The sequence below is a fragment of the Sinohyriopsis cumingii genome, chromosome 14 (genome assembly GCF_028554795.1).
Source record: "Sinohyriopsis cumingii isolate HCF-2022 chromosome 14, ASM2855479v2, whole genome shotgun sequence".
Lineage (NCBI taxonomy): Eukaryota > Metazoa > Mollusca > Bivalvia > Unionida > Unionidae > Sinohyriopsis > Sinohyriopsis cumingii.
In genome coordinates, this window is record NC_142974.1 from 95,760,825 (window position 1) to 95,786,022 (window position 25,198).

A 25,198-nucleotide genomic window follows, 5' to 3' on the forward strand; every position below is an offset into this window, starting at 1 on the left:
TAAAGACCAAGAAAAGTTTTATTACTGTAGTTTTAATTTTGGCTGTACAGCTGCAAAATTTAAAAACCTCTAATCAGACCTTCTGATTAATTAGAATGCAATTCTTTCACAAAACAATATTCTATGTACCAAAGTTTTACAAGTTTTCCCTTTCCATTGTGATACAGTGGTGAAAAGTGAGTTAGTTTCAAAACGTACCTTGCATTTTCTCAGTGTAGCAACTAATATTACGCTAAAGATATGACAGTGAAATCTGCCACAATTATTCCTGGATGTAATCACAAACAATGGTACAGAATTTAAACTGGGATATAACAGATCAAGTTCACAGGGTTCAAAGGGTGAAAAGTTTCCTCACTCTTATGATAATAGTTTATGGAAGTTGGTGATTTAGTTTTGTCATCATTTGTTACCTAATTTCATTACAAATGAATTGTTACAACTATGGTCTTAAACAAAGTAACAGAAAAGAGTGAAAACCGAGTACTGTAAAATTCAACAAATAAATTATTTCTAAAGACTACAAAGTGACAATTTAAAAGAAAAAAACTTTCAGCATTGTGAATTGAATTTAAAATAACCCTAAAAGTTCTATCACAAGTCCAAAAGTATAGAATATTCTGAATGAATTCCAGTGGTAAATAAATTCCAATCTTGAATGTGCTGATGTACCAATAGCTTGGAAAAGTACTGGTGTGGCAACAGTCTTGACGTATAACAACAATATAATTCAAAATGTTTCTCAATGAATTCACAATAATCCTAAACAGTAATTTAGTCCTCAAGTCAGAACACTTTGTAATTCCAATGAATAATTTAAATAAATAAATCAACAAATTACAACTGAACACAACTAAAAGACTGATTCCACTTCAGATATGAATAAAAAATTTCTGTTTACTTCTTCGTTATACAAAAAACAAAGATGAAATGAGGACCAGGATGAAGGTCAAAAGTCCATTTCCAGAACATTCTTAGTTGTAAATAAGATCAGGTCTATTGTTAAACTTAAGAACATGGCAAGCAACAGGTAGACCATGAATTCCTGAGGAGAAAACCAATGTCCTTAACTCAAATTCAAGTAAACATGTTTACCTACAAATATCAATAATCTTGATATAAAATTGACAATCACAGACAGAAATTAGTTATGTAATATGCTGTAGGTGCAAACTCCAATCCTCAATTGTGGACAAAGACCACAGAACACCAATGTACATAAGAGAATCAAAAATATTTTTATTTAGTATATATTTTTCTTTCATTTTAAGCTGATTTTATTTTGCATGTCCTAAGACATAATAATGCCATAAGGCATCTTGTACAATGATGAAAATAAGCACACTGAGCTTATTTGCGCTCATAGTATCAATATTAATGCAACACTTGATACAGATAATAATAATAATACAACAATGAGAAAAGAAATTGTATAAAGTTCCAAATTATTTTTAGGATCTGCTCCAAAGTTTTGTATGTATATGCTGGGTTAAAAATGTAAAAAAAAAGGTATCCCATAATTTTCTACACTTGGTATGAAAAGAGAAAAGTGTAGATCTTATAATTTTTTAAAATTTTTGAAGAATAATGGGATTGTATTGGATCTAAGAATACACAGCTAGGGTTTATTTCTGATGATTAATAGATCTTCATGGATATTTTCAAGTACATTTCCCAAGCAACCCCAAAGCAGCCACTTACATGAGCTTCAGACAGTGCCTAGTTTTTATAATGGTGACCAAAACTAAATGTCAATCCATGTAAGTGAATGGTAACTTTCTCTACACACAATTTTACCCTGTACCTTGCTTCCTGTCGATTGTAATCCAAATGTTTGTTACTAGTGTCACACATAATGACAAGTCAAACCTGTCAAATCAAAATGGAGATTATTGCATGCCCTCTACCTTAGTCTTCAGAGCTGATACCACATCAACTCTACCAATAGATAATACATGTATAGGTAACTTATGGCCACCCATTATTTACATCTGCCATCAAACATGTGAGCGGCACAATATCTGGATTTATAGTGCTCATTTGAAATCATATGGAACAAAGTGCATTGACCCTGATCTGCAAGCACATCATGTGGGTCTTTAGAGTTCATTTAAAATCACAGGTTAAACAAAAATTCTTAATTCTGATCTGTTGGCATATTATCCATGCCTATGGTGTCTATTTGAAACCACAAGTGGAACAAAATGCCTTGACCTCAATCTGCTGGCACATTATCTGGTGCTTTTTATTATTAAGCACAAGTTTTCAGGATTTTATGTTACCCTATTTCAGGTATCACGGTACCAATTGTTTTTCCAAAGACCTCAATGCTAATGTTTTGTGAAATAAATATGCTTTCTATCCTACCTCAGCATGCATGTCACACACCGTCATAAAGAACAATGTTAGATTGTTAATTTGACAAGGACAAAACCAAAATCTAGTCCAACACACCTATCCGACCTCACCCATGTGTACACACCAGCAAGATACTTACGCTCCTCTTCTGACAATCGTATACTCATTATTCCCACTATGAAAACAAAGTCATATGGACAGCGTTCTTTTGCATACCAGGGCCCAGCAACGTGGAATGAATTGCCCACTGAACTTAGACACAAAGACAGTGATCACATTCAAGAGGGCTCTCAAAACTCACTTATTTCGAATGCAAGAACAAACTTAAAGACCTAATAATGTTTCCTACCTTAAGTATTCTCAGCATGTTTTTTTAATGTTTTCTAATTTCATGGTGTTTGTTTTTGTAATCATATCATTATATGTTTTTTATCTTATAGGTGTTGTCTAATGTTGTAAAGCACTTAGAGCTTCTAAAGATTAGGTGCTATACAAAGTCCTCATTATTATTATTATTTACTCCAATGCATTTAAGAGAGATAACTCTGCTGGAACTAGACAGGGGTAAGAGCTATCTAGTCACAACAGTCACATTTTCAGCTTTTTAAAAATCATAAAAAATACAAAGTATGATCTAGATAGGAATTAACATGATCTAACTTTTTGTTTTAAGCAGAAAGTACAACTCTTACATAATGCACCAATCACAGCTAGTGTTGTTTTTTATTTCTGAATGCAATATTCCCTACACCTTAAGCTCCATCCACCTGGTCTTGCACAATTGGTACCGTTATACCATCACCCACCTGACCGTCTGTATGGGGCATTACCTTAAAATGTTTTGCATCCTGACTGTTAGATTATCTTACCTTACTTAGGCACCACACACACTCATGCAGACACACACATACACAGAATTATAAGCAAAGACATACTGGCACAAAACATCTCAAGGTGTTTAAAATTGTCTATTTGTTTTTTGTTGCTTTTTTTAATTTGCTCCAAAAAAATCTACTAAAAGTTGACAAGCAGATTCACTTTTTTTCAAAATTGTCAGTTCTGTTATTCACTTTGGCTACATATTTTCAAGCAATTTATAATTTCCAAAAGTTTTTTGTAACTAAACAGTCATAGAATAATTGCTCAATTTGTTTTATTCGTTCCATTTAACCCTTTTCCAAAACCAGCGGATGGAAATATTTCTTTGAGGAAATCAGAAGTTAAAGCCAGTCAGTTTTGTAACTTTTCTACCAATTTGAGCCATGGGTCAGTGGTTCTTTCAGGGGTTTTCCTGGGTTCTTCCTCCACCATTAATACTGGCCGCCATGTATAGCCTATCGTGTGCTGAAAAATGGCGTTAAACCCAACAACAACAACAACAAATTTGAGCCAAAACAAAAGAGCTAGTCTATTCATCTGCACCGAATCGCAGAAGTCTGGAAAAAGTTTCTTGTTCACCATTCTGCTTGTGTATCTTGGTCCTCACCAACCAGGCATTGATAAACAGATGTTTACTTTTGCCAAAAATAGTGAAGTTTTGTTAAAAAAGTACATGAAAACTATTCCCACTTTCAAAAAAAACTTTTAATTATCCTTTTCCCCCATTTCGCTGATTTTTTTCAAGAGCAAATTATTGTATGAAATGATTAGTTTGTGGTTTTTGTACTTATCAGAGATCCATGTGGATTCAAAATATGTTGAATAAGTACACCACTGATTCTTTTCCATCATGTGTTTGATTTGAAATGGTCTACAGTAACTAAAGTAAGAATATTGTGAGATAAGTACATGTATTCATTGTTCCATTTGGATTGGAAATTAAGAAAAGAGTTTCAAATGAAAGAATATGTCCAGAAATTTATATTAACGGTTAAAATTTAGATTCCTGGGAGTAGATTTCTCTTTGTGCTTTAAATAAGCATAAATAACATTGTGTCAATTTAGTGTTTTCCCAATTTAAATTATACCTCACCTACAAATATGTTTGGGAACCAGTTTTTGCCATAAACTACGTAAATGATATTAAAAGATGCCTAATCCAAAAGTTTTATGTCTACAAACAGATGAGTATAAGTTAATCATACTTGATCCTGATTCAATAAAAGATCTTTTAATTACTTGTTTTAACTGTCCAAAATGAACTGGAATAAATAATATATTCAGTTAATTTTCTATGAGGGGTGGACGATTGGTAGGGCTGCAAAAACATGACTGAATCTAGGCAAAAACGATTTTATCAAAGCAATTCTTCCAATAAGGGATGAATTTCTTCAGCTCCATCAGTCAAGAGGTTAATTTACTTCCTTCAACTCTGTCATTTAATCAAATATTATCCAAGTTCAAAGAGAAATCTACTCCCAGGAATCTAAATTTTAACCGTTAATATAAATTTCTGGACATATTCTTTCATTTGAAACTCTTTTCTTAATTTCCAATCCAAATAGCTTTAGATTTAAAAACATTACAGTACAGACCTGATACCCAAGACAAAGTAATTTAAAATCTGTATCATATTCAAGGACAAAAGAAAACCATTAAAAAAAAAGAAAATCTTCATCAGCACACTGCCCTAATTTGAACTCCATTTAATTATTTTAAAAAATTACTGTAATATTGGTTCTTTTCTTTCAAGTTCAATTCTTATTACAAATAAATAGGGTGCTCAGGGATCTCCATTACAAAAAACTCTTGCCAAATTAATGACAAAACATTTGGATTTATTGTAAAATCTGCTGAACCATTGGCAAATAGATTCTTCCAAGTTAAAAACATTCTGAGCATTTTCAAAAAGTCCCATTGAACTGAGATGGAGCTTTTTCCAAGTTTATCAATAGAAGATCAGAATCATTTTTGTTTACTCAAAATAGTGCATCATGTCATAAAAAGGTTATTGCATTTTCACCAATAAATCTCCATTTCAAAATCCTTTCTGGCTGCCACTAAAGAAATGAGGGGTTTCTTGACCCTATTAGCAACAGATGCAAAATTAAAGTTGCTTTTCATTAAAAAAATTAATAAATTCCTGTCTTCATCTTCTTTTAGAATACAGGGAACGATTTCCAGACAGAAATGATGAAAAATGTTGCAAATAGTAAGGCTTCTTATGATGTCTAGTTAATCCTAAAGGAAAATGGTGCCAATCTGATATGGCTGCCACAGTGGCCAGCTTGAAAATCTTGTCACTACTTCTCCTGAATGAATGGTCATGTCATCATGAGGTTTTAACTAAAATATTTGAAAATTAAAATGGTGCTCATCTGTGGCCATCACTACCCTCCAATGGGAAATAATTCTGACATGGACAGAGGAGTTCTTATGGTGTCAAACTGGTCCTAAATGAAACTGATTGACCCTCAACATGATCACCATGGTGGCTATCTTGAAAATCATGAAGTTTTTATCAGAAGACTTCTAATGATAACTAGTCCTAAATGAAAATGACAACTGTCATTTATCCAATGTGGCTGCTACATTGGCTGTCCAGGAAATCTTGCTGTCAGCACTCCCCCTCAATGGATGATCATTATGACATTGTATTTTCACCGAACTATTTCTAATGATGCCTACTTTGTTAAAGTAAGATGGTGCCAATCATATGTCCACCACAACAGTTAACCTCAAAATCGTGTTACCACTGAAGAATATCAGAGATGGTTTCAACACTTAAATGGAAGAAACAGTCTTATCTTCAATTCCTGAAAATGCTTTTTGCACAGTAGAGCGTCAGTGCCTTTGGGGGATTCTTGCTGAAACTTGTTTTGCATTATCTTTGCACAACTGCACTTTCAAGCTGAATCACTGATACTACAAATGCAAGGTCTGTAGCCCAGTTTGTAAAAAGTATCAAATTTCCAGTTTCCTGTAAACCTATCCACAAAATATTTTTTTTAAATTACTGACCTTCAGTATTAGTTATCTCCTGATTGTATGGTATCAACAAAAAGTCAGTCCCTATAATTTGGATAATCTCTAATCTTATCATAATGTAATTATAAAATACCAAACATTCAAAACGTTCCTAGTAACCTAGAAACTGGAAATAATTTATTTTGCTTCTGATACTTAGAATAGTTGATTTTTGCGGTCCTTAGTTTCGTTTTGTTTTCTAAATTTGATTCCCTTTCTTTCTTTTTCAAAACTGAGCTGCTTTTTAAGGTCCAAGACCTTTACTAACTTATAGATTTCAATTAATGGGTATATTTCAAAAATAAAATATTGCAAACCATATGCAGACTAACATTGCCATGTCATTGATGAGATGTTGTACTCTGATGTTGTTATTTACTATCATAAATATTATCAGAGTTCCAATAAATAATGTCTTTTCAGCTGTGGCTTACCCGTGACACATTTGTAGGAAAATTCTTTAATATTCACTTGGAAAAGAAAGAAACTCAAGATAATTACTGTATAAAGAAAGATTTAAAAAAGTAACACTTGACCTCTGTGAAAATATCTGCCCAAGACATCTTAACCAATTATTGCTTGTGTAACTGGATGAAATATACAGTACCTTGATTTACGTTGATATATTTATGACTAAAGTTTATACAAACTATTAAATACCTGGAAGATGTGGTAAGATAATTTTCTTGGTAAAGAAAACATATCTACAACAAAGACTGAAACATAACAAAGCACATGATAGGAGATTCATTGAATCTGCTAGCACTGTCTATCAGATTCAGAGGAAAGTGACTCACTTTGGTCCCCTGCTGCTTAACAGGTATTTTCTGATTAACATTTTTCCAATGTTCTTTATTTCTCTTTATCAACCATTCTTAAATCCATGGATGATCGTAATATAGCAGAAATTGGTTCTACCTCAGTCAGCAAACTGAGTCTCAGAAGTAGGGGCCTGGATGCAAAAGCATTGTTTATTTAGAGTTTTATTATTTAATACATATTTGACCTTTTACTAACATGTCAGTTTGCTTATTTTAGAGGTAGGTTTATAATGTTCTGGAAGAATATCATCAGACATTAAATGTTAAAAATGTTAAGTTGGTTTAACTAATTCTGCTGCTTTTAAAAAGTTAAAATATCTCGATGTAACAAGATGGTTATTAGATTTTCATGCAGATTTTTATATGTGTATCTCCTATTAATATAAAGATTTAGGAAGAGGAGCAATAACATTTTCAAGATGACTGATGTGGTAGCCATACTGAAGATCAGATTGGCAACCTTTTCATTAAAGATCAGATAGACATAATAGGGATTCTGGTGGAAGCAACATATGACTTTACATTTAGGAAAAGTTGCATAACAAAATTTTCAAGATGGTTTTCATATGGCCATAACAGATGTCAAAATTTTCATTCGTGACCAACTAGATATCTTGAAGTCATCTAGTGAAACCCAATATTGATATAACCATCCATTCAGCATACATTTTCAAGATGGTCACCATGGTCACCATATTGTATACCCATGCAGCATCATTTTCCTTTTAAGACCAAATGAAATCACCATGTCAATATGACTTTCTATTCAGGTGAAGTAGCAACAACATAATTACAAGATGGCTTCCATTGTGGCCAGCTCAACACCATTTTCCTTAAAGTCCAAAAGCTTATAGTGATGTCTAGCACTGGGGCATCATGCTGCAGACATGTAGCATTATGTCCCACCCAGTGACATTATCCTGACACTAGGCCAACCAGTCAGAACACTAACCTCTTAATGCTGAGCACATAGAGATGTAGCTGTTAGTACCACTTTTATTTGTTTTTGTTAAGACTTGGCCAGGGTTCAAACCTGCGCCCTCCTGCATCCAAGGCAGATGCTGTAACCAGTAGGCCACTGAAGTGATCAACATCATAAGTCTTCTGGTTAAAATTCCATGTCAATATAACTCTTTGTTCAGTGATAAAAAGATTTTCAGGATGAACGCCAGAGTAGCCATACTGAATGTCAACATTTAAGTGGAGGACCATGTTGACTATGCAAGTCATTTAGTGAAATCACATGTCAATATGACCACCCAGTCAAAAGTAAAACCAATAGCAAGATTTTCAAGATGATAATTATGCTGGCCATTCTGGATGTCTGAGTGACACCATTTTCATTTTGAGCCAACTAGGCCTTGGTATGCATGAAGTTTCATGGCAATCCTTTCTGTAGTTTAGATGGAATGGCTAAAACAAACCTGTGCTAACAGACTGAGGGATGAAGGACAACAGGCCATCTCATAAGTTCTACATGACTACCCACTATCTAGGTAAAAATGGACTGAAAATCTTTGGCAAGTGACATTGGTGAAAAGGGTCTATCCGTCCCTCCATATCTGTGGAGGGTCACAAAAAATCCCTTTTTCTTTCATGATGATGTAATTATGTCAACATAGAGACTTTGGCCATCTGTTTAACAAGTTAATTTTTGGTATAATTGACAAACAAATGCATCAGAAATATCCCTAAATATGTATGAACATACTTTTTGAGGAAGAAACTCAGCTTAACACAAAAACTTGAAGATCAAATGTATGCACTTATTCTCTCTATTTTTTAACCTTGATTTAGAGCTTGAAAATTCCACTTATTCACTCTATTTCTTAACTTTTATTAAGGGCTTCAGCAGTACATCGCATCCTGTGTAATTATCCAAAAAGCAGTTGGCCATAAGATTTAATATATACATGGAACACACGGCATTTGGTGATTTCACATAAAAAATACTCCACTTTCCTTTTCCCATGATAAAAACCTGTATACTACTAGAAATCAGTGTGCTCATGAAACAAATATCGAATAAGAAATTCATATGTTGCATTAATGACTCCCCATGATATGAATGCTCGTGTGTAGTTAATGTGAACACCTCGATATACTTTTGTCAGTTTCCATTCTCTTTCAGAAAACAATGCATAAGATGTCTGAATAAATCCATCAAAGGGACCACCAATCTGTGCTTGCATTCGCACCTTTACAACATTAATTGGATATGATATTGTACTAATTAATGCACCTAACAGAGCACCACTAATGAAGTCAAACATAACCTTGCTGGTTTCCTTTTTAAAGGATGGGTAGGAAGCAATGATGTAATCTCGAGTCATGAAAAAAGCCACATTGCTGGGACCATTTCGAAGTAATATTGGCGTTAGGCCCCGATAATATTCACAAAGTCCATACTTGTACAATTCTTTAACTGCATGAACTGTGTTACTATACTTGTTGTAGTTTCTTTTGTCTTGCATGAGAACCTGAACTCTCTCAAAAGGAGTTAAAATTGCTTCAACTGTACCAGCTATCATACCTGCTGCAACTTGTTTTACTGGTAACCATACTGTTGGAAAACGATGATTCAACTCACGCTGAAAATGATAGTAGAGTCCAAACATTAAGGACATTGATGTTGATTTCTGCAGAAATGGAGATAGCAATCCACGATACAAATTTCTGATGCCTTCCTTCTGCAGCTGTCCTATAGCTTTCATTGCAGACATTCCACACAGCTGTTGACGAAACATTACTTTATTTATGGGGAAAGTTACTGTTACATTAACTACTGCTGCTCCCCAGCCACATATGAACTCCCGCCATTCCCAAGTCTGTTGCTGTATTGGCATTTTGTATGGCAAGAAATTAGGAATTGGTGTATCAATGTAGGATGGATTTGCTTCCTTTTCAAGAACACCTTTCTGTCCATCCATTTTTAGGTATGTTCTTATTATAGTAATTTGGAAAAATGCCTTGGCCCAAGCATTGTGCCACTGAAAAATTATAAAATAAATGAAGAATCAGGAAATAATTTTTTTCTCTCTCAACAAACACTGATTTCCATGACTTATCAAAGACAGAAACAAAAGATGTTTGTGATGTACTCAAAATGCACAGAATATTACAGACAGTTATTACATTCAGTCAATAATAAACTCGTACATCATTTATCCTCAACTACAGTCACAACTCCAAAGTTTTAATGAAACAAACTTGCATAGCAGCAAGTGATTTCAAACTTATTTCAGCTACATTAATATCGTTACTAACATGAAAGTAATGAACATACCATGCAAAATTGATTTCACATGTTTTTCTATTACACAAATTCCAAGATATGAACCAATCAAAATACCTATTATATACATTGTTTATGAAATTACCTCCTCTAGTCATATTCCTGAAATCAGCTCTATAAATATTACATTTACATATACATCTTTAAAGAATATTTCTAAAATCTTGACTGCAGATATACATTTTATGAAATATCCATCAATATCAATTTTGATTCCTCTTCAAGGAAATGATTTTTAATCACACTTGGTATGAATCATTATGAAGCTAAGACAATTAAATCTATAATGTGCAAATGCCCTTTTGACCTTTGGATCAAGGTCACAGTCATAAACAGATGACCTGAGACAAGTCACTCACTAAACACCCTCTTTACTGCACCCTTCTGGAGAAGGCAGCATACCTCTTCCTTTAATCACATCAGATTCAACTGATGGAACCACACTAGAAGATTGTACTAGAGAAACAAGATCTCAAAACCAAAGATGGAATCCTCCTTTTATAACAGAGAAGATCCATTCATTGTTCATGATACCACACCAAATCTTTTGAAAATTGTTTAGCCGGACACCTACTGGAACTGACAAAAGAGGAATACATTACTCGAGATGGAGCCTGCAAACTTTCTCCCAAGCCTTTTACAGTGTGCCATTCTATGGCTTGATTGCAGAGGGGGAGCTCTGAATTGGGGTTCTTGTTTGGACATGTGCTGTGTGACTTTGAAGAACTCCAATAATGGGCAGTCATCCTGATTCTGCTTCTTAGCTGGTTTCAATGGGCCTTGAGTGGATGAGTGCCCTAAAGAGAGTCTTTGCCTTCAGAGCAGCAGCCCTCAGAAAGTTCTCATTATGCTATAGTAGGACCTTGGATGTGTCCATGGTAACATCTCTGCAGAGGTGAAGAAATTCACATGCCTAGATGTTTTGGCAAAAGCATCCAACAAATGTAGAGAGCATTTTCATTCATCCTTGAACAGTTTGAAAGAGGCTGCAGAAAAATGGTCAGCATGTGAGACTATGGAAACTAAAAGACCTAACCTTTACTTGTAAGGCTTCCAGTGTTTAAACTGGAAGGCAAGCCCAGGTCCATACAGAAATCCCCAACTGCTCTGTTCCAGCATCTAAAGTAGGGTGTTTAAAAGGTCGGGTGTGTGTGTGTGTGTGTGTGTGTGTGATTTGGATTTTTAATGTAGCCTTAACAATTTTTCAGCCATATTGCTACAATATCTGCAGTGTGGCAGTTTAAAGTGATGTCCAGCACTGGGGCATCATTATCATGACACCAGGCCGACCAGTCCTAATACTAACCTTTTAATGCTGAGTGCCAAGCGAGGCAGCTGTTAGTAGCACTTTTGAAAGGTCAGGAGGGATTGTGAACCTTATAACTAGCTGCATAGACCAAAGGTCTCAGTGTAGAGGGGGGAACCAGACCATCCCTTATGCTTTGTAGCTAATCTCTGGTCCTTACTAAACCTCTGGGAAAGCTCCTTAACCACTGTCGAGTGAGGAAGCAACAAGAAGTCTGTGTGGGAGGTAGTCCCAGACAGTCTCTCCATGTTGGAGAGAATTTTAGTGTCATCTTAGCCTGAAAGGCTTGGACATTGATCCTGTGCTAAAAGATGGTAAACCTAATTACCCCATTATTAAAGGACCAGATCTCTTCCTCCTATGCCACTTTGACCAACAGTTGGGAGGAGGTAGCAGACCTGAAGGGACAATGTGCCATCTTGACCTGTTCTATATCAACCTTGTAAGAATCTTGAGGACTGACCGGTCATCCTGCTCTTACTCCTGGGAGGCATGACTTTGAGACCCAATGTATCTCTGTTGTGGAGGAGACTTGGGGGTAAGTGTAATTTTTACCTGTAACTCCTTTAAAGGATACATAAATGAAACTGTATGTAAACACAGGTTAATACTTACTATTACTCCATACGAAGAACATTTCTTGCAAACTTATTTAAAAAAACCAAAAATAATTTTAAAAAATAAATATAAATAAAACAGGAAATCAATAGTATGATCATTGATATCTTTCCCATTAATATTAAACATCCTATATCTGAGCATTATAATAATGTAGTCACTGAACAAAGTTCATTTAACTCTGTCTACACTACAATATTTACAAAGTCCAAAATATTTTAGAGTGAATTTTTCAGTTTTTGTAGCTTATCATCAAGCTGTTTTCCAAGAGCTCCAAGTTTAGCAATTTTGCCCTTTTCACTTTTCCTGAAATTATTTTGATGTCATGATAAAGGAAATTTTCATATGGAACAAAAGTAAAGATATTTGTTTTTTATATTATCACTTTTTTAAAAACAGCGTATAGATATTTTTCATGACTTTTTAAAGTTTTCAAGGTCACCTACGGCTCTTGCAGTCACCAATCAATAACTACTCAGGTGACAATTACCTGTAGGAAGACCCTTCATCAGATCTTATGGCTCAATCCTGTCACCAACAACAGGCTTCTGGGACTGAATGTGAGCTCCCTCATGGGGGAGGGCATAATTCGCTTTCACCCAGCATCATGCTGTGGGCCAGGAGAGGGTGCTAGTCCTCCTTCACAGGTGAAGCAACTCTCAGCCCTATGGGAATGCTGTGGGCCAGTAGAGAGTACTGCTAAAAGCCTGTGGTAAAAGAAGATAAATCTCATTAATCACACTGTCAAAGGACCAGATCTCTTCCTCCTATGCCACCTTGATCAACGGTTGGGAGGGGTACTGGGTACTGCTTCTCCCTTATGGAAGGGTGGGCCTTGCTCTCTGCCTTACAGGATATGAGGTGCTGCCCCTCACTAATGTTCATGAGTGTGTGTGTGACATGCACTCCACCTTATTTCCTCCCTTGGGAGAGGCCCCATAGGCCATTTCTCTGAAGTGACTTTTCCATTCCTTTGCCGAGACCCAATGTTCTATGTGACAGAAAAACAAGAAATTCTTCTTGCCTTTGTAAGTTCATCTATTTCAGTGAGATCCCAGACCTTGTAAGACCAGAGAGTCGCAGCAAATAGGGCAACTTTATGTTGTTTTACAATCTATACAAGCTTGGCAGCTGGAATGGGAATGCCATTGGAACATTCTTGAGTTCACAATGTCCTACAATCTTCACTGCTGCAATTAAAAAATAGAAATGATAGAATCTTATATACGAGTATTAGGCAAGAGCAATTGCACGGAATTATGTCAGTGCAATTTAAACACCTTGTCCCATGTGTTGTCTCTATTAAATGAATTAAAACAACCACACAATCTGATCACAATAAGGTCAGTAACATTATCAATGAAAATGATTAAAAGAACAAAAACAGTCTCAATACTATTGTTTATTCACAAATACGTCAGTAACACTTATTCTGATGAAAGTTAGGAAAAGAAACAGCTAGGTAAAATCCATTTTAAATGTTTGTTACTCAAGAGAAAAGACTGGCTTAAGAAGCTATAGTAAGTAAGGTGCATACCTCAGGTTCCATAGCTTCAACCATCTTGACTGGGATATGAGACCAGATCCCTGTGTGGCTCCCTACCTGAAATGCTCCGAAGCTGGTGAGTGAGCCTTGTAACTACCTGCTGAAATTATTGGCCACAGGCTGGTACTGGACATTGACCAACCCCTCAGCTGTCTGGAGGCCTTGACACCTTATGCCAGTTTAAGATAAGCATTCTTTTGTGTCCCTGAGAGTATCTCCAAATGGGTGAGAAATCATGTGTTTGAAGATCCATCAGGTTTAGGACATACACCAATGGGAAGAAGGTTGCAATCTACAATTACAGCCATGTCAAATGTCCACACACACCATCTTCATCACTTTCTGGTGAGGAACAGATATAGTGACACTAAATGGTGAGAAGGTGCTGACTTGATTGGGTCTTCTCAAACTTACTGACATTTTATCATCCTGTCTCCACTAAAGATGTAACAATTTCAGTAAAAGTCAACTGGGTACCCATCAATCCTAATGATCGGTTATCCTATCAAAGGGAAATTACATTAAATGTGTACCATAACTGTTTTGTTGCAAGTTGAGATGTATAAGTGTAATTATTATTAACAGAAGTGACAAAAAACTGCAATCTAAACATCAAAAGAGTAATCCATATATAATATGCCATAATTACAGAAAACCATATGAAAAACATATATTTCATTTTGCTACTTTCATGGAACTGCATTTAGCTAAAATTCTTGTCACAAGTTGGCTAAATCCATCTGGATTAGTATGAGAATAGAGACACAAAACAAATGATAAATTATTTATACAAAACATCCACTTTAAGTTGTGTACATCACATTTTAACTTTCGCTGAAAGGTCATAAAGTTCACAAATTCTGAATAATGTATTACATCACTGTCTAATTCCTCTTTCAAAATTTGTAAAGCTTTATTGATGTGTACTGTTCCTGATGCAAAATGTTCTTCAGTTTAACAAATCCCTCTCCTATAAAATTTCTTTAGTTAAATAACATCCATGAGTCACATCAATTTAGTGCCATGTCTTTTTTTTCAAAATAGACTTACTGTAAGTGTTTATCAGACTATAATGAATCTGTGACACATGGTTTAAAATTCAAGAAACCCATCTGTTTTCTTGGAAATGTGCCATGTAGTTACTATAAATAGAAAAAAAAGAAACTGTTCGACGTTCATAGCGAAATGGTCACACACATAAAAAATATAAGCTTAACAGAAGGAGGTCTAGGATGGATAAATAGCGCACAACACAAGCATTAAAATGAACTTATTCTGTGTCTTGCTTGTTCCTGACATTGCCAGATAAAATCTTTGATCTAAACTTGGAAAAAAGTGTTTTGTTGTTTGCTTTTTTACATGAACTAAAACAGGTACCCTACAGCTAATTTCAGTACCCAGGTAATTGTGAACAGGTAGGTACCCCGAGTACATGTACCCAGATACCTGCTTACGTCTTTAGTCTCCACTGGTGACATAACTGTTTGTTCCCTTCCATTTCCTTGGAAAAGTAGAATTGTTATCCCTTCTTGATTTTCTTGATGCATGAGCAGATGAGTGGCAGACAGCATCCTTTCTTTAGATGATGAAGTTGAAAGGTAGGTGGCGGAGGAGACTGGGGTCTGGAATGGCCGATGGGTCAGAAAGGATATCTGTGCATGCACACATGCTTAGTGCATGTTAAACATGTATAGTCCCATGAAGCATTTTATTGCTGCCTTTGTAAACTTCTTGTAACATTGCTGAAATGCTGACAAGTGAATTAAATAATCACAGCACTGCTTAACAAATGCAAAAGATACAATCAAAATTGTGGCCGAGTGGTCTAAAGTGCTCTCTGTTACGGATCACTGCCATCTCACCTCTGTCTGCGTGGGTTCAGCCACTGTGGGTATGTGAGAAAGCTTGCCAGTAGCTTCTCAAGGGTCAGTGGTTCTTTCCGGGATTTTCCTGTTTTCTTCCTCCACCATTAATACTGGCTGCCATGTATAGCCTATCGTGTGCTGAAAAATGGCGTTAAACCCCACAACAACAACAATCAAAATTCAACAAAATGAAAACATGGACACCAAAAATTGAAATTAAATGCAAAGGCTGAGGAGAATTGCTCAAATGGACAATAATGGATACAATCATTGCAAAAGACATTCTGATTATAAAAAATCTTGTGTGCTCAACAGCATGTTTTACCACACAAAGTCCAAGGGAAAAAGTAGGAAATATTGCAAATGTTCAGAAATAACCAGGGCGTCAGACTGGGATTGCTTTTGTTCTAGACCAGTCACCTCCTATTACAGACTGGATGAGGAAATTTTCAGGTAATATACTGCTATTAAATTTCAGAATTGTACAAATGGTCACTATAGACAAAGGCCTTTCAAAACATAATGCATTAATGAAATAATGACAAAACAGATGAGTGAATCTTATTTATCATCCACTGATAGTAATTTTAAGCAGTTTTGTGATACCTTTTACTACGTCTCACACAAGCAAGACCCTTAAAATTTCATTATTAATCATGAACTAGCTATTGCTAAGTGATCGTGAGAGGTGTTGTATTTTCTTGCAATGCTGAAATGCCACCTTAATTGAAACATTTATACATATGTTTTTCAATGATGTCTTTTTCACCAATTTTGAACTTATCTGAGCATCGTGATATTTTGTGAAACTTCTTGAAATCATGAGACATTACAAAGGAGACTAGAAAAGAAAATTCTGAGAACAAATCTTTATCCAGCCCACCCCAACCCCAAAATAACAAGGTAAACAATCACCATTTTCAGCTGTTATGTCACAAGTTTTTAGATGTTTTCAAGAATCAGAGTTGTTAGATTGAGAATTTTGACTTACCAACCCCAATGGACTTGGATATATTAATGGTACATACTTCTAAATGTTTTGAAAATGCAGCACAAAATTGTATATAAAGATTGTACTAATGCAGGTTCAAATTCTGGGTCAAGTGTATGCCATGTCAAAACTGACCATATTGACCAAATGATATTAGGCAAGGCACTGAAGGGGTCATACATACAAGCTCCCTGGATTAAGTTATCTGCCAAGCTGTCATCATCTTTTGGTGAACTTGTGAAATCATTTAGAAAACCTGGATTCTTTGAAAATAATTCAGGAAGATCTCTCAAAAACATTTGTAACTGTCAGTGAAATGAAGTGGTCTTTAGGCCATATTAATAGACTCTTTGCTGAAGATCAACAAGTTCAGCCAGGTGAGTCAATGGATTCTATCACCAAGAAAACAAACAAAAACTCATAGTCCAATATATGGACCATCATATTTGCAGTCAGGTCAACACAGTGGTTGTCAAGTGAAAACTTCTGCACACGACTTTTACTGACTAACATGTACCTGTAAATTATATGTATGAAGCAACCCTAATGTTAATAATGTAAATAATGAATTAAATTTGTAATGTTTGTGGGTTGGGTTACAAAACATTAACTGTGTCCAGAGTCTGCTCATTTTCTCCTATATTTATGATATTTGGTGACAAAACTAGATGGTCCTGACAAAGGTGAAATTGAAGAATTTAAAGAGATAGGAAACAAACTATACAGGTGAAAATCAGGTAGCATTACAATTTTTTTAGCATCAGAATAAATGAACATTGTGTATGAAAGACCAACAGCTGGTGAATATGTTCTTTTGGTTAAGCCATCTAAAATATTTTCACTATATATACGGATGTAATAATAGGTGAGTTTTTTTTTTAATCAATCTGATAATGGTTATAGATTCCAAGATTTGTGTGCAGAAATGCAATAGGAAATCACTGAAATGATAGCAAAGTATACATGTGTCTATTTAATGTATGCAGAGCAAATATTTCTGATATTAAGGGAGACCATGGTAGTTCAGTTGGTGGAGCAAGTGTCTATTTAATGTATGCAGAGCAAATATTCCTGATATTAAGGGAGACCATGGTAGTTCAGTTGGTGGAGCATTGGACTTGTCATCCAATGGTTAAAAGATCAGTGCCCTGCCTGGACAGCCAAAGCTGGCGGTCTCAGTGTGTCTGTGGGAAAGACACAATATCCATGTCCTGGGTATGATGTAGCCTATAACCTGTAAACCATTAAATCCATCAATCCTACCAGATTTTAAAGATTCCGATCTCAGTGAGTTTTAAGTTTTCCAATCAGATGATGTGTAAATTTCAATTAAATTTTTACCCTAGACGTTTCAATATTCATTGCCATAAAAATTCATGGGACATCAAGACTACTTTATTTATAGCATCATTTGAAAAGACGTGGTTCCACAGAAATATCTAATGATTATGAAGTAAATAAATTCAATATAAATGAAAGAAGCATAAAATGTCAGGCATATTAAGTACCCCTTATCATGAAGATTACACAAGCTGATTCAAACTGTAACTAAAATAAATTCAAGTGAACAAGCTGACTCTATAAAGAATAATGATGTACAAATTCAACAGCAACCACAGAACTAAAATTCTCTTGAATTTGGAGGCCATAGAAAGATTTGTGGCTCTGGTTTAATCAAGAGGACATTTTGTAAATGGACAAGACACTTTTCTTATATCATTAAGAAAGTAAAACTGACATATCTTGCTAATTACTGTAGCATGTATTATCTTCTTTATTTGTATAATATATCTGAAACTTGAAGAAAGGAATCAGGTATATTTTGCCTCCATTATCCTATGAAATTTCTCTAGCTTTTTTCATAGAATATCCTTCTCTTCTTCTGCCTCTTCCATTGTAAAATAGCTTTGAGAACAAGTTCAAAAAATGTTATAACATGCTATACCCAAATGGGTTATCCAAAGAGTAGCCAATAGACTAATTCATACAAAAAATTATGCGATTGGCCACACAGACTAGGTCTGGCAATTTGTATTGGTTGAATCAAATTTTATGACTATGGCTGATGGATGCCAGAAATCTGGATCATTGGATAAACTAAGGTAGCTATAGGATTACGACCTAAAACATTAATGGACAAAAGAAAGATAGGCTGGAGGTATTAGTGTTTTATGAATACTGCAAGTATTAGTGTTTTATGAATACTGCAAGTATTAGTGTTTTATGAATACTGCAAAGATCTTTAATAGGCTGGAGGTATTAGTGTTTTATGAATACTGCAAGTATTAGTGTTTTATGAATACTGCAAGTATTAGTGTTTTATGAATACTGCAAAGATCTTTAATAGGCTGGAGGTATTAGTGTTTTATGAATACTGCAAAGATCTTTAATAGGCTGGAGGTATTAGTGTTTTATGAATACTGCAAAGATCTTTAATAGGCTGGAGGTATTAGTGTTTTATGAATACTGCAAATATCTTTAATACGCTGGAGCATTAGTGTTTTATGAATACTGCAAATATCTTTAATAGGCTGGAGGTATTAGTGTTTTATGAATACTGCAAAGATCTTTAATAGGCTGGAGGTATTAGTGTTTTATAAATACTGCAAAGATCTTTAATAGGCTTTTGATTTGACAAATGAAAATTATATTAATGGAACATAACCTGCTGAAAATGAAATAATAAACAGATCTATCGAAGAAGTACACAAGGCTTTTTGACATCTTAAAAATAATGAAAATAGATAACACTATACAGGAGTATACAAAATCTACTCAGTGTATCCCACAGGGGTGTAAAACTGACGGTAAAAAAAAAACCTTGGTCTCAGAACTGGGGGTCAAATAAAAAATGTGGGGGTCAAAAATATACTGACAAATTTTCATCCGACTCGTACTTTTTCTGCTTGAAATAGGATACTGCAACTTGCACAACATATTCTCTCTCTAAATATACAAATAAACCAACATGCACAATTAACAAACAAATGCACTGTCCATTCAAAGAATAATTTTATTAGTTCATTTTTCTTTTAAAATCGTACTTTTAACAGTCTCCTTATAATATTTTTGAAGCAATATTATAGACCAACATATTACAAACAAGCCAATACAAAAAGCCTAATAAATATTTTTAACTGAATGGCAGTCACTTTATTGCCCATCATAAAATGTGTACTATCATCGGTTTCATTGTACTTCGCCCTAGAACAAATTTATCCATAAATCAAGAAGGCTAATGATTCATCTTGTTTCTAAAAAGTTACACTTGAACTTTACGGTCTTTCTTTTATTGCAGCAAAGTTAAAAACCAACAAAATCTGCAACGACCCCCTGACTGTGTAATTCAAATAAATGCATTTGTCTCGGCAAGTTTACTAATTTCTTTGTTGTGAAAGAATGTCTTGGGTTATAATGTGTTCTCCAGATATCTTGTGGCAACTGAGGGCAGATTTGTTAAAATTCTTAAACTCTGTCACGAAAGGATTATTCACTTTTGCCGTCTTCGCAATCACGCTATCAGAAGTCACACTGGTAATCCTAATGGATGTGCCGTATTCCAGTCAAGGGAATTATTTTCTCCATTTTTCATTACAGTTAGATCCACCGTTACTTTTGTGTTCTGCTTCCTTCACTTTCTTCGCTAATGATTTTTAGTGCACAACGTTTTAATCTGGAGATCACTTTCTAGTGCAACAAGCATTGAGGTTAAACATCAATATGACATTTTGCTGAGCTCACAGGTGCTTGATGCGAGCTTGATGTTAAGAAAAAAAAACAATCATCTAAAGGAAAAAAATCATGTATGATACAGAGGGTCCTATGTCAGAACGGGTCATCGGGGGTAATCTAAGGCATTTTTGTCACTCTTTATGATTTTTTTCCTTTAGATGATCGTTTTTTTTTTCTTAACATCAAGCTCGCGTCAAGCACCTGTGGCTGAGCTCAATGGAAATCGTGTGAGAGCTCACGAGATTAGGGGAAGCTACTCCGTCATAACATTGCATACGCTACTCTGGTTCCTTATTTCGTATGTTCCCTGCGTTCCACTCCGCTATAGGAATAGAGGAGCCCAACACAGGGAGTAAACAAAGCGGGGAACCAGTCAATGCCTATGCTTGAAGTATACACATGCCACCATTCGTACAATGCATTGGATATTAAATAAATCCTGATCTCATGTGAATCCCTTGCATCAAAAAAACGCATGGCAACAAAATGTGTGCGTCAATTTTCTCGAGCGTGCGTCCCTGACGCACAAATGTGCATAAAGGGAAACACTGCTACTGAACCTATTTTTCTACATTTATATAGTGATACCATTTTAAATCAAATTTTAGACAATGGCTTTATCCTAGAATCCCCAGTTATATCATTAGTACATGCAACAAATATACCAAAGTCCCTTGAAGAGGCTAATGCTTTATTGACAGAAAAGAAATTTCCAGGAATCCAAAACTGTTTCTTCTTTTTAGTTGCTGAATGGTGAAACCATCCTCAATATTCTTGAATTAAATATGACCATCCATTCAGGAGGAGTTGCAATACCAACATTTTCAAGATGGCCACCATAGCAGCCATACTGGATGCAAATTGAAAGTAATATCACATCATTTTCAAATCTAAACAAACTAGATCTCAAAAGATGTCTCTTAGTGAAGACCTCATCTTGATATCATGTTTCACATAGGTGGAAGAGTAGGTGCCCTATAAATATTATGAACTGCTGAAAGAGTGACATATGTAAGGTGAAGTTGTTTGCATTTGCAGCCTGCATAATTGAGAGTATTTTGGCACACCGCTATGTTACTTTCATGTACTGTGGCTACAATTTTTTACCAAGTGATAATAAAAGTCAGTCAATACCTCTAGTGGCCGTGGTGGTGGGTTTACGATGTGTTGAAATGTGTGTCACCTGTTTCCCCAAATGACACATATGAACCTTTTTGTTACAAATCTTATTGCATTCATGGGAATTTATATAAGAGATTTACTTTTATAATTGTACTGCAATTTCTTACTATTTGAACAAACATTTTGGAAAATATTTTTTAAATAATAGCTTACTGCATTACCCATGTGCATTTTAAGATGTTGATTTGGTGAGAATTCTAAAAAACTCACGCAAACTTTTATACAGATAAAATCTGCAGTGTTCATTTTAGACTGACCCTGCACCAATGGCCTTTCTTCATTTTTGGCGCAAGAATGTTCCCTCTATGGTATCTGAATTGGACATAGAAGAAAAGAAAAAAGAGCTTTACAGCTTATTTTAGACTAAACTGAGCACAACTAAAACTGACTGGATAGTGCTTAAGAAGCTTAAAATAATTATTTTATTTTCTGACATAAATGTCTCACTGAATTTGATTAGCTTCATACTAATTGAGAGCACATGGTCAATGATCATTAACAGAATATGCAAGGGAGTGACAATTAAACCTTCAGCTAAAATGCTGGTACATTTACTTCTAAAGTAGCATACAGTGAAGAAAAAATGTAAACTTGCATGTCCAGAATAAATTCTAGAGGGGATGGTTACTTGAGCAGGACTGGAGGAATTTAAATCCTACTATAGACATCCTTTGATGGGTGCTAATAACGATCAGACATTTGGGTCATATATTTATTAATTTTTGCAATAAATATTCACTTTTACAATACTGTATATCTGGTCTAAGTTGTTCTGGAGCTAGACTATAGGACAGTGTGTCAGTTTTTGCCCACCTTAACCATGTCCTGAACAGCAGAAAATAATGCTCTACAGCAACCGATTCAAAATACAAAATGCTTTAAAAGTTGAAATAAAAAAAAATCGCAAGGAGAGTGCCAATGAGAATGATGTGTGATTGAACTTGCTTACTAAACAAGAAATTGGTAGTCATCTGTGACCCCATTTTTTTTCCTAAATTGCCCCTTAAACAAGCAAGTACCATTAGGCTCCATTTTTCCATTTCAGAAATGAACACTGAATTTGCTCTAGTTCTGAAATGCTCTCATACACAAGTTTTCAGCTGTTAGTTATAAGAAGCCTACATAAGGGGTGGGTATGACCCTCAACAGTTTCAGGACTAGGAGACCAATACTCTTCACTTATGGGACTTTGGAGTCCCCAGTCTATTTCTGATGCTCTCCAGGCAATAAACTTGTGATTCCCTTAATTTGAAAGAATAGAAAGAAAATTAAAAAATACATCATCATTATTTCACTTCATATTTAGATTAAATTCTCAGACTTGTAAGAAGACACTAAATAGAAGCTTTTTTCAATAACTGTCCACATTTTTTATGTATCATACTGCACTCCTCCATCTGCAAACTAGTTTTTCAAAAGAATAAGTTTCCATAAACTTTCATGTTTATTGACTTAACAAATGTATATGTGGCATTCTAATTATTGAAATCATCAAGTACAGGATGCTCCTCCATTATTCTGAAATTTTTTTCACTGTTTCATTCTATGGATCTGTGCTGCTTTGCAGTCATCATTTTTTACACTAATTCCAAGAGTTGTATGTCTGATTTGCATAGCATGGTACACATAAACAACATTTAAATATATGGGTTAAATTCAAGACAGCTGAAGGCTGATTGCTATAAATTTGTAATTCCATTTAAAGCAAAACTATTTTTGAGGTGATCAACACCAAGTCACATACAAAGAAACATTTTTTGAAAATCCTGTAATTAATGAAATGAAACATACATACCATGAAATAACTCTTTTGCACAAATTCTCTTTTTTCATACAGTAGTTGCTCATAAAAATTCTATTCTTATCTGGCAAATTAATTTCCAGCTATAATAAACATCCTGTCATCTATTCAACATGTAATAGCAACATGACTCATATTAATAACTGCATCAATAACACTGTTTAGAATAATGTAGTGTTATGCTTTATGTGGATCCGTTACTGATGTTTTGAGCTGTTTCTTTGTTATTATTAGTTTGTGCAAACTTACAGGAAATAATGCAGCATTCTCTGCATTTTTTCTTATTTAAGAGGCATTTCCAAGATCAAGACCACATATTTGCTGCACTAAATATTCATGAAACATTAGTTGCAACCTGAATTGTCTCCCTTTGCAATTTACATATGGCCAAGTTTACAAAAATACATCAAAACAAATTTAAAAAATTCATTTCATTTTCGATAATACATTCTGAATTTAAATATTTAGGGACTATCCTGTGACACAGGATACACAACACTGACTTTGGAAATGGAATCGTACTTAATTTGTGTCATGCTGAATTTACAATGCTATTCTGGATTACTTTGGAACTACCATCCTTACAGACATGATACAATGACAACAGACGATTGGCATTCATTCTTGCAGGCAATGTAAAATCTGTAAAAATATTCCAAATGACAGAGAGAAAAAAATGACACATTTTTATATTGTACATTACCAAAGACTATTGCCAGCCTTGCCTATTATAAATTAATGTTTGTAAAGGATTCCCCACCAAATATACCGCTATTTTTTTTTACTACAGTGATTGAATTCAAAAGGCTTTTGCCTGTGGCTAAATTATTAATTTCTGTTTTTTTATTACCAGTAAACAATTGGTTTAAATAACATCATGATTTTTCCCCAATTTGATTTTTTTAGCTTTTGAAAAAAATCTGTGCCAGAACCAAAATGATGATAAATATAACAAAAGCTTTGGAATGCTAGGTTTCGAAAAACTGCAACAATTGTTTTATATTATTTTTAACGGTGTATATGTACAAGTGTCGCGGACAACGTAAACTGTGAAGTGCGTCAAAACGCGAACTTTCGCTCGTGGGGTTGTCAGGTTGAAAGCGTGTCTAAAACGTACTGTGAAAATATCAGTGTCATTTTGATATGCTTTATTATGCGTGTTTTCTTTTCTTCTAAAATGAGTCATCACTATGAAAGGAGTATACCTCTGAAAAAGGTGGCAATAAATGTCTGAGTTCGTCAATATCGATGACTCCAGAGTCTGTGATAAAATGTCAGATTGCTGGATAAAAACGAAGAAACTAAAACAGCAGAATGGAAATGGATTTGATATGAAAGAAATATATATATTTACCCACTGCAAATTATTTTATGAATATAAATAAGTGCTTCATTAAAGGTTCGCTAATTTTTCCAAAGTCCAGGAGCAACCCACAAGGATTAGGAGGCCATCTTGACACCCACGAGACCCTTTAACATGCAGGTGTGCGCAAGATTTGAAATGTGTAAACGTACCGTACGCAGTGTCATTTTTTATAAAAAAGGTTAAAACAATCTGGATAGTTGTATATCATCATGTAATAGATGGAGTAGTAGCTGCAATAGCAGTTTGCCAATAATGAGCCCAGAAGGAGAATGTGGGTTTATTTACATATTCAGACAGTGGGCAGCATGGTGTATTTTCGAAGATCAGTAAGGAATCTAAAATGAAATGTTCCACTGTTTCCAAATTTTAATATTTTCCTTTACAAATTAACCAAGTAAGCCGTGCATTGAA

The 25,198-nt window shown here is 34.8% G+C and overlaps 1 protein-coding gene across 5 annotated transcripts; it reads right to left on the reverse strand.

Moving 5' to 3' along the window:
• Window positions 1-24,888, reverse strand: LOC149784431 (mitochondrial nicotinamide adenine dinucleotide transporter SLC25A51-like). 5 transcript variants are annotated; one of them, XM_089932499.1, is made up of 3 exons: window positions 24,776-24,888; window positions 13,329-13,494; window positions 1-10,075 (listed from the first exon to the last, which is right to left on the reverse strand). In XM_089932499.1, the coding sequence occupies exon 3, from the start codon at window positions 10,013-10,015 to the stop codon at window positions 9,077-9,079; it is 939 nt and encodes a 312-aa protein (XP_089788625.1). In that variant the 5' UTR covers window positions 10,016-10,075; window positions 13,329-13,494; window positions 24,776-24,888; the 3' UTR covers window positions 1-9,076. The 5 variants fall into 5 exon arrangements, with proteins under 5 accessions (XP_089788625.1, XP_089788626.1, XP_089788628.1 ...); XM_089932500.1 differs by having other exon boundaries at window positions 24,780-24,880; XM_089932502.1 differs by lacking the exon at window positions 13,329-13,494 and adding an exon at window positions 12,795-13,011 and having other exon boundaries at window positions 24,776-24,880.
• Window positions 24,889-25,198: the final 310 nt, after the last annotated feature.